Source organism: Hippichthys cyanospilos, chromosome 10 (genome assembly GCF_059441005.1).
Source record: "Hippichthys cyanospilos isolate Australia breed blue-spotted pipefish chromosome 10, RoL_Hcya_1.0, whole genome shotgun sequence".
In the NCBI taxonomy this organism is placed as follows: Eukaryota; Metazoa; Chordata; class Actinopteri; order Syngnathiformes; family Syngnathidae; genus Hippichthys; species Hippichthys cyanospilos.
The window spans coordinates 21145610-21156515 of NC_142378.1; the positions used below are offsets into that span (position 1 = coordinate 21145610).

At 38.8% G+C, this 10906-nt stretch overlaps 1 protein-coding gene across 1 annotated transcript in view; it reads right to left on the reverse strand.

Moving 5' to 3' along the window:
* Positions 1-4211, reverse strand: part of LOC148417513 (Rieske domain-containing protein) — a 41383-nt gene extending 37172 nt beyond the window's left edge. The window contains exon 1 of the mRNA XM_088425279.1: positions 4030-4211. Coding sequence (XP_088281405.1) covers positions 4030-4080 — 51 coding nt within the window. The 5' untranslated portion in view covers positions 4081-4211. The remainder of the gene's footprint in view (positions 1-4029) is intronic.
* Positions 4212-10906: the final 6695 nt, after the last annotated feature.

A 10906-nucleotide genomic window follows, 5' to 3' on the forward strand; every position in this document is an offset into this window, starting at 1 on the left:
CTTGTGCACTATTTTAATCATTTTTGCTTTAGGTTTGTCACTTTTTGAGCTACCCCCATGTGTTATATATAATTTTAAAGGGAATTATGTGTAGAATTAGAATACTGTATGTCAAGATCTCAGTTTATAGTTCACAGACTGTCAGTTTGTCACTGGCTGATGCCCGTTTTGCCAACTGACCACTGAATAACGACAGCGATTTGAGAAATGATCAACTAAGCCTGACGGAACGTAAGATTTCAGATGTGAGCTGTTTAAATTCTCCAAATTTCTGAGGAATGTTTAAACTGCCCTATATTTGAGAGTGTGTCTCAAACAGGTAGCAAGCTAAGCCAGAGTTAACTGAAATCAGCTGAAGCATAAAAATGCTGCATTCATGCCTACTGGCTAAAGAAGCTAACTGCTCTCCATCGCCGCTTGTCAGCACAAAATGAACAATTTGCTAACATTAGGCAGTCAACCCACAACTGGTAACCCAAGGTTGGACTATAGTAATCTTGAAGGACCTCCAGAGGGGTCCCTGATGTTAGCATCTCGTTCATTTGTGTTGCCAGGCATTCATTGAAAGCAGTTAGCTTTTTTAGTTAATAGACATGAATATGTTGATCCGCACTGCTACTGTTATAACTACACTTTTTGTAATCAGCCATGATGGCCTCTCACATCTGCGCCAAGTCAATCACCATGTCAATCACCAAACTTGAACCTAAGCACAAAAGTAGGGCCCTTATATATAATTAATTAAACTCACAATTTACATTACAGATTATATACGTACAATGGTTAAAAAAAAAGATGGATACTAATAAAATTAATCATAAATATAAGCATATGTCAGTTAATGATAACTGTCATAATACTAATTAGGATTACACATATATGCTCTCGCACAGGCATAATATCAATAGTAGTATAATAATAATAATAATAATAATAACAATGCCGTATTTTCCACACTATAAGACGCACCGGATTATAAGGCGCACCCTCATTTAATGACCTATTTTAAAACCTTTTCCATATATAAGGCGCACCCTCAATGAATGACATATTTTAAAACTTTTTCAATCACAATATAGTAATACTCAAAGCAATAACAATAATAACTCAAATAATAACTCTCAATAGCATAATAACTCCATGGCAATATGACCAACCTTGTTCAACTGTAAACACACAAAAGAAACAGGTAAAGCTTACTTTATCAGTTCTCAATATTGATCCATATATACGGTGCACCTGGTTATAAGGCGCACCATCAGCTTTTAGCAAAATTAAGGCTTTTAGGTGCGCCTTATAGTGTGGAAAATACGGCATTGTTATTATTATTATTATTATACTACTATTGATATTATGCCTGTGCGAGAGCATATATGTGTTATCCTCATAGGTGCACATAACTGGTACACAGGTCCGCATGCGCGACAGAAATCACTGATGCGTAATGTGGCATGCTTCACTGCGCTCATTTGTGTATCCTTAATTTTTGATGGCAAGCCAAGCGGCTCCAGCCACACAATAGGACCGTACACCCGCGCCTACTGCATGCGTCTCCGCTGCGCCACGGAGTCCCTGGAGGGTCAAACAAAGAGGAATTCGTAGATGCCATGAAAGAGGACATGAAAGTAGTTGGAATGAGGGAAGAGAAAGCTGGAAGACAGGCTTATAGTTACTTGATTCACTGTGTTGACCTCTGAAAGGAAAAGCCAAAAGCAGAAGAAAAATACTCTCTTCAGTTTCCTCTTTAGCTAATATTCAGCCTCCATATGGTGGATATCCTGAGATTAACTTTGCAAGTCTAAAATCTGCCAGTGCTTTCCATTGATGAATCTATGCATGATTGTATTGCTATAGCTGAAGGCAAAGGATGCAGTCGGTCCCCCAGCAAGGTATGCAATTCAAAGTGTGTAGAAGGTCACTGGGCGTGGGGAATCAAGCTTCAATTGGTTAATGCTTTCAATTGCCTTATTTGGTCCAGACATGTTTTATTGGAATCACAGGTGCAGCTGAGAATGTGTTCACTCTGCATGCACACTTTGTGCAGTCATCCAAAACCAGTGCTATTTGAGCGGCCTCACTTTTCCAGATGTGAAGTTATGGCAACGGGAACCTAAAAAAAAAAAACCCAACAACAAAGCAATGACCCTGCACAGCCTTTGCAAGCGACATGTTGTGGAAAATGGTGGTCAGCATCCTAACATGGTTTGTTTCAAACCTTAATTTCTTGGCAGCATACATGATAAAGATCCAGGTTTGCTTTTTACATGAGCTGACTAGAAAGCACAGATGTGCACTCTTGCTGTCTCCACAAATTAAATTGTCAGCGCTGATTGCATCACTTTATTTTGCAATTGACTGCAAATACCTGCATTGATCCGAGTCTCCTCTTCAACTTGGGAATAGTAATAAAGATATAAGTTTGTTGTGGTCTGTTTTGTGACTTCCATGTGGAAAATGTTTTTAATTTATTCACTGCCATTGACTAATACAGATGTCAAAGATTCACTTTTACTGGGCTGGCAGTTCATTTAAGTTCATTTATCCATTTTCTACGTTGCTGTCTTAGTGTATTCCAGCTAAGTGGCAAAGAGAAATTACATCTCCTGGTCATACATTACATACTGTAAAGTGTTTTTCAAAAAAGAAAAGGTGAACTTCAATATTTTCTCGTTGAAATTACATATTAAATCCCATGCACATATCCTCATTTGGGAAGCTGGAGAGCTGGAGCCTATTCCATCTGATTTTTGGGGTAATGGCGGGATACAACTTGGACTGGAACCCCACCCACTTTATGTTCTGTAGTTTCTACTGTATATCAATGTGGATAACTTGGTGCTTTGGTGTAACTACTTCACAGACATACTGTACATGTATCATTAAGGAGTGTTGTTGTGAATACAATAAACATATGAGCTAATGAAAAAGTATTGAAAGCTGTACAGTGGTACTTCTATTTAAAAAAATAATTCGTTTTGGAAGTAATTTCTTAACATGAATCTTTCAGAAGTAGAGCCCTTTTTACATGTAAATAGCATAATCTGTTCCTTGCCCCTAAAAATGCGTCTAAACCCTTTAAATGAATATTAAATTATAAAAATGCATCAAAAACTGTAACAAATACATATTAAGGTTACATTAGTGCATAATAATCTCAGCCTTTTTTATTGTTTTATTGTAAGCATGTAAGTTTACTTAAATTTAGTTTGGGGTCATGCAAAGCGCTTCCTATGTGATGTTATTGCTAAAGTGCAAACAACGTGCTAGCAACGCTAACCTCAGACGTGACACTGGTATGGTACATATGTGTTTTACGTGAATATGTCAATTCTATGTTTGTTAGCTCTTCGGAGTAAAGATGAAAGGTGGAAGATCACAATAAATATTGAGGCAAAAAATTATTGTCTTGTTTGTGGGCATGCCGGCATATTAATAAATGATCAAAATGCACCTGTCCCACTGGGAGGAGGCCCCGGAGACGACCCAGGACACGCTGGAGGGACTACTGTATGTCTCTTGGCTGGCCTGGGAACACCAAGGGATTCCCCCGGTGGAGCTGGATGAAGTGGCTGGGAAGAGGGAAGTCTGGGCTTCCCTGCTGAGGTTGCTGCCCTTGCGATCCGACCCCGGATAAGCGCAAGAAAATGGATGGATGGACAGATAAAAATGCATCACAAACTGTAACAAATACGGGAGGCATCACAGGTTGTGATAACACATTACATTACAGTGATGTTGGCGCGAGCGCTGCTCTCTTGCGTCTCATATGCCAACAGTCCCCTTTCGCATCTTGAATTTCCTCTCATCACTAGAGACAGTATCTTTTCGCCGAGGCATTTCGTCAGCTGATTTTTTTGGTAACGAGGCGTTATTAGAGGTACCACTGTACATAAATAATTAAAGTCAACAAAGCAGTGCCTTAAAACTATGTCAGGTATCTTTTAGAATCACATAATTGGGCCAATAAACGACTGTGGATAAGTATCAGGCCATGCACTGTATGTGTACGTGTCCTGCCTGCCCACTCACTGTCTGGGAAGCATTCTCTGGTTCCTCCCGAAGGTGATGACGCGTGGCCATTACAGACGCTGAGCCATGGTCTCGGAATCCACAGTCGTCGTGTCCTTTGTGAACAGAAATTGCTTCTGTTTGGCAACCCACTCAGCAAGCCTTCGTGCTATGAGACCATTTGCATTCCATGCTATCTGTGATTGCCCAAGGAACAATTTGTTGTTGTGCATGCCTGGCGGGAAGGGCGGGGGTTGCGATTGTTGTGACGTTGAACTCTGTGTTTGCCAACTTTCCGAGTGAACTGTTGACAAAATCAAACAATAACTATTTGATTTAATAAAACGAACATCATACAGAAAACAAAACACTGAACGTTTTCATTTGGTAGATTTGGGTCATCTCTAGTCATTGAACACGGTGGTACTGTGGGTGTTGTAAATGTCAAAATTCTCTAAAATGTCTGAGTTCAGTCAAGCATTTTTAATACAGAGGAGCAATAAGTATAGACAAAACAATACTCACGGTTATAGTTTCCTTATACTCTATGAAGAATTATTAATACTGCAACAGCTTGCTGAGCGTAATTGTGACCGTTTCCATATATAGTACTGTACTTGTCTGTATTATACTGCTCTCTAGTGGCCAAAGCACTCAAACCAGAAGGCATTGCTGGTAAAGGCTCTCGTTCCACCAGTTTTGGTAGAAGTTCGCATTGCCCTGTGATTTCCATTAGTGCCCTGCACTCCAGGAGCTCACCTTTCTTTGTATGCCTCCACCTCCTTCACATATTGCTTCCCTCTTTTGCTATTCATGGAGCCAAAATAGTTTCCCACAAAATGAACTGACCACCACTCAAAAAGTGACATTTTACATCTACAAGATGCCTCTAATGTTTGTATTAATTAACATATATAAATAATAATAATAATACAGTGTATGTTGCCTAATTTGTGCCAAACTGGGAACGGAAAAGTCAATGAGAGGATGCTCATATGATGTATGTCAATCATACCAATTCCTCATGAGAATAAAACAAACAAAAAAACAAACAAAGCATGTCTAGCATTTGTTGTACAGTACTTCACTTTAAGATGAATTTATATAGCAGTGGTCCATTTTCCATCCTTCATTGCTCCAGTAGTTCAGTATGAGTAGTTCAGTATGAGGAAAAAAGGTTTTGATAATTAAAATCAGCTGTAACATTACAAAAATGGTGCAATCTTTAAAAAATTAAACAAACAATAACAACAAAAGTTTTCTATTCGTAGAAAACGGTTTTATTGAGACGTTTTAAAAAATTCTTACTTATAGTGTTATATTCCAATGGTAATATTGTAGTTCTCTTAACTTATATTAATCGATTAATCCTTTTAAGAAAAAAAAACAATCTATGAACTACAGCTGCTAAAAGTCCAGCGCGACTTATCAGCGTTTTGTTTTGTTTTTTTTGCTAACCACGAGGACACAATCCACCAGTAAAGCAAATGAGTGTATCGCCTAATTTCGGAACAACTATTAAAATAGCAAATGTAAATCAACAGCTGCACTCTAAGTGTTTTAAAAATGTAGGATTAAAAATATTTTCAAAATTGTATACATAAATTGAATAAGATCTTCTAATAAAACTTGTGATGAGTAAATTTGATAAACTGTATGTGGGTGTACGTACATATGTATGATTGCATCAATTGAAATGAAATATCAATTAATGTGGAATGCGTTTGTACTGTATTTTCACTGAAATAATCAACTAAACAAAGGGAAACAGAAAGCCACTATCCAAGGGTTGAATTTGAACTGCTATTTAACTTTGCAGTATTCTGTGCCATCCATCTGTCGTCCGTCCATCCATCCATCCATCCATCCATCCATCCATCAACTTTCAATAAATATGATGGTGCTAACCATGCTAACATGTTCATTCTGTTGAAGATCGGATATTGCTGTGAGCAGGCAATTAGAGTTTAAAAGAAAGAAGTTAAAAACCATATAAGTATATATTTATACATATACCACCTTTTTGTTTAGGTATCCAATGTTACGACCTGCGGCTTATAGTCTATTGCGGCCTGTCTGTGACAAAGGATATTTTTTTTTCTCAGTTTTTGTTGCTGCATTTTATATACCAAAACGTATGGATAATTGTTTTATTGTTCTGTGTCCTGCAGCATTTACCTTTCTAAGAGATTACTTTTTAAGAGTTTTTATTATGTCATTATCTTTGAATTATGTTTACGGGCATATTAATGTGAGAAGAATCAATAATACAATGAATATTAGCTGAATGTATTGTATTATTGTGTTTATAGACCAGTAGTTATTAACCTGAGTTCGATCGAAACCTAGGGGTTCGGTGAGACGGTCTCAAAGGTTTTTTTTTTTTTTTTTGCTTCCGGCGCAGAGGTCCACTCCTCAGTCTAGAAGCGTCCTGCTCTGTGATTTCCTACTGGTCCTACTGAGCTAAGCTAACGATAGCGCAGCATTGTCAACACAATAATAATTGTCAGCATGGTTTCGGCCACTGCGAGTTTTACTATAGCCCCCCGCCAACCCCCCACTAATTTTGATTTAGTACGTGTTTACTGTGACTTTTCTTCATACCAGTGATACAGTCTGTTTTGTAGTTTTATTTAAGTGTATATATTACCATACAGCAAAGGTGTATTTAAAGATGATTAATTGGGCAATTGCTGTATATATAAAAAAAAAAAAAAAAATCTTCCATGGCATATATATTACCAATAACTGGAAAAAAAATCTAATTATTGATAATATAATAGAAATTATATTTATCATTCTTTTTCAGAAGCAGCACATCATTAGCGTGATTTTAATGATTAAACACTTGTAAAAAAATAGCAGCATGTCCACATTTGACAGCATGAAAAATGATAGTAAATACGTATAGAAATTATGGAATGGAGAATTTTGTTTACCTTGTTGGTCAGCTGCTGGGCTTTTGCTGACTTGCTATCATACTCATTGGTTAATCAGTTCGAAAACAAATTTGTTATAGATGGTTGACTGCTGCCAGTAGCACCTATATTTTCTATGTAAAGGTTTGCCTTGCTTGACCCTTCTTTGGATGTGCTTGTTGTGGCTGGATGGTGACGTCGCATGTGTGTCAACTTCACCACTTGAACCTAAACATTCATCAATTCATTTTCTATAGCTGCTTAGTCTCACGAGGGTTGCTGGCAGACCGGTGCCTATCCCAGTTGTCTTCGGGCAATAGGGACACCCTGTTCTGGTCGTTGGCCAATTGCAGGGCACACAGAGACGAAAGACCATTCACACTCACAAACACATCTAAGGACAATATAGCGCGTCCAACTCACCTACCTTGCATGGTTTTGGGATTGTGGTGAGAAGAGACCAGAGTACCCGGAGAAAACCCATGCAGGCATGGGGAGAAAATGCCAGCACCACATTTGAAGCCCACGGCTGGAATTGAACCCAGAATCTCTAAATTGAGACGTTGATGTTGTAACCACTCTTCCACCATGCCGCCCTATCCACAGTATTGTTTCCAGAAATGTTTTCCACATTTCCACGATTTTACCATCATATTGCAAAAAACTTTGTACAGACTTCGTCTGGATCAGCCAAAGAAAACCAAGAAGAAATTGAACAGGTTAGATATAGATATAGTATATGCACACACACACACACACACACACACACACACACACACACACACTATCTATATATATATATATATATATATATATATATATATATATATATATATATTAATGAGTTACACTGAGGAGTTGGAATCTACTCCCGCCCCAACTCCCACTTTTACACCCACAGGGACATGCCATGTTAGTCATCAAACACACCCACAGCAAAGTCACACGCGCACACGCACACACACACACACACTGTCGAGGCAGAAATGCAGTGGAACAGACGTTCACCAGACCGTTGGAAATCTCTTCCCAAGATTTCTTTTAAAATAAAACGGTATTTCAAGTGTAAACACTCCATTGTAATACAGTTTGATCATGTACGGATTTGACCTTAATTCAACGTCCAGGCCCGTGCTAATATGACCGCAGCTGCCCGAGACTAAAGACTTGCGCTTCGACTTTGTCTGTGGCATTGTTAGATCATGCTTTATCTAGACTGCATGGTTAAAAGTCAAATTGACAAATTTAAACATGTCAAACCTGAGGTTTGTGGGCAGAAACTGGTCCCAAACTGGAGCAACAATATTGGCTAAATAAACGAGCGCAACAAGATGTTGAAGAAATAGGTAGATTGGCAGATTGTAAACGATGGTTACTAAAGTTTTGATTTGAATGAGCAGCAAAGATGACAGATGAGCTTTCCCATGTGTCAACAGGAGGGAATATGTATGATTAGTTGCATATGGGGCCACATTATATTCCAAAATATTTTGTAAATATTGTGATATGTTTGCCGAATAATGCACAAGTTTATTTGCGACCACATAGAGGAAAATTTCCAGAACCACCAGAACTATATCATACGATACATATGGATTACATTGAATTCAACAAGGCATGAGGAAAACAATGTTGGCTGGTCATAATAGATGCATTTTCAAAGTGATTTGAATTATTCCCAACAGCGCATTGTGATGCAAAAACAGTTGTCAAAGCATTCTGTGATCGAATCATACCAACATTTGGCATTCCTAGAGTAATTGTAAGTGACAATGACTTACATTTTGTAAAAAAGATGTAACAAAAGTTGGAGAACTGCTGAATATCAGAAGGGCTTGTTGAAAGAGCAAATGGGACAGTCAAGGCCATACTCACGAAAACAATGAAAACGATAAAGAGACAGTGAGCAGATTGCATTCCTATTGTGGCCACAGGAATGAAAATTGTTCAGCTGAAGAAAAAAACCTTATCACCACTTGAGATAGTGTATGGAGGACCATACAGACTACCAGACTTAACCCCTGACCAGCCACCTAGTGGATATTCTAATCCAGTTCACATGAAAAAACTGTTTGGCACATGGGAGGTGCATAAGCACAATGACTGGCCAGTGTGTTCTATCCCGCAGAATACCCAGGTACAGATCAGAGACCAGGTGTTCCTTTAGGTGGTGAGACGACCTCGTTGGGACAGTGAATGCTGGGATGGCCCATTCCAGGTGAGCGCAGCGACACCAACTGCGGTGAAGGTTAAAAGACGCGACCAGTGAATCTACCAGTCGCAGTGCAAGATCCTTCGACCCCCTGTTAATGGGCCTAGCGACGCCAGTTCCTCAAAGGGCGGATCAGCACCCCCAAGTGCATGGACGGTGCACCAACGAAAGACCACAGTGGGAGGAATGCTCCCCTCTCAGGAGAATGGCCTGTCCGCAAGCACTCCTCCGAGTAGCATTTTGACTGACTTCATGGAGGCATCTTTTAAGCACACAGCCTCACAATTACATGCTACTTAACTTATAACCATCCATAACAGACAATCATGGATGCTGTTGAGTTTAGCGGCACAAGTGACCATGGCCATTGATGAGTATCAGCCTGTTAACCCCCGACTCTGAAGACAATTCAACAACTATGTAAATATGTATATATATATATATATATATATATATATATATATATATATATGTATATATTTACATAGTTGTTGAATTGTCTTCAGAGTCGGGGTTAACAGGCTGATATACAGTATATATATATATATATATATATATATATATATATATATATATATATATATATATATATATATATATACTGTATGTATTAGACCAAAAACAGCTCTTGCCTTTGTTTTTTTTTTTTTGTAATTAGCTCTTGCTTGGGACGGTTTTCGACCATTTTCCCACTGGGTTTTGGGGTAGTTTTGCTCCCACTCAAGCAATAGCTTTCGACATTGTTTGATGTTCTTTTTTAATAATGATAAACGGGAGATATGTGAAAGGAATCATATATTAGATTGTTATCATTATGTGTTTATTTCTTGTCTAGAACAGTGTACATTGCTATCCATCTATGCAATCCTAGTTCATCTCGCCCCAGTCCTTAGGTTAAGCTGTTGCCGCAGGAAAGTGTGAGCTGTGACCTTGGCCCAGCTCACACTTTTGGTGGTGCCCGGCTGGCTCTTTTTGTTATGTCTTGTAATGTGCGATGCTTTACTGAATGAATAAAAAGCAGGCGGGGACGCTTGAGCGGCGAACGCTGTTGGCAGAGCATGAGAATGTACGCCAAGCCTTCCCTTTGCCGGCGGAGAAATGTCAACCTTGGTTGGTCTGAGTTACTATGTTGCTGCTTAGCAGCTGGGCTTGTCTTAGTCTTCTTTTAAAGATAACCCTGACAGAAACTGAACATCATCTTATGATACGCACATTGTTTCACTGCATATTGCAATATATCAATATATCAGTATTATTGCCCTGCCCTAACTGCCACCGAGTTGCACTACGGTCTAATTCACCTCATTCCATTGAACTTTGACTAGTAAAAAATGTCTAAGTAACCCTTTATAGGGGAAGTAAAATAATTGTTTTCATTAATCCCTTCTGCCATAATATACCCAGCAGTAGTCCACAAACCACTCTAATTAATATTGCCCTTGTGGAATGTGTAGCAAAATCCACCATTTTGATCTTTCTCTAGGTGCAGCTATATTTCCTATTGCCGTCGCATGAAAATTATATCACTGTTGCCTGGGGCTCAGGTAACAACCACTTATGGGTCACCTGTTTTCAAGTATGCTCATGTAACTTTTGCAAGATGAAAACACTTGCAGTAGTTTTTTAGAATGTCCCGTTTGAACTGGCAGGGGCGCGCAAACAATATTTTTGGAAATACATTTTTGTACTTGACGGAACACGTCAATCTCCACACTTGAGGGCCTGAGATTCAAATGGCAAAACCTCTTGCCCGACACTGGCAGGTTTT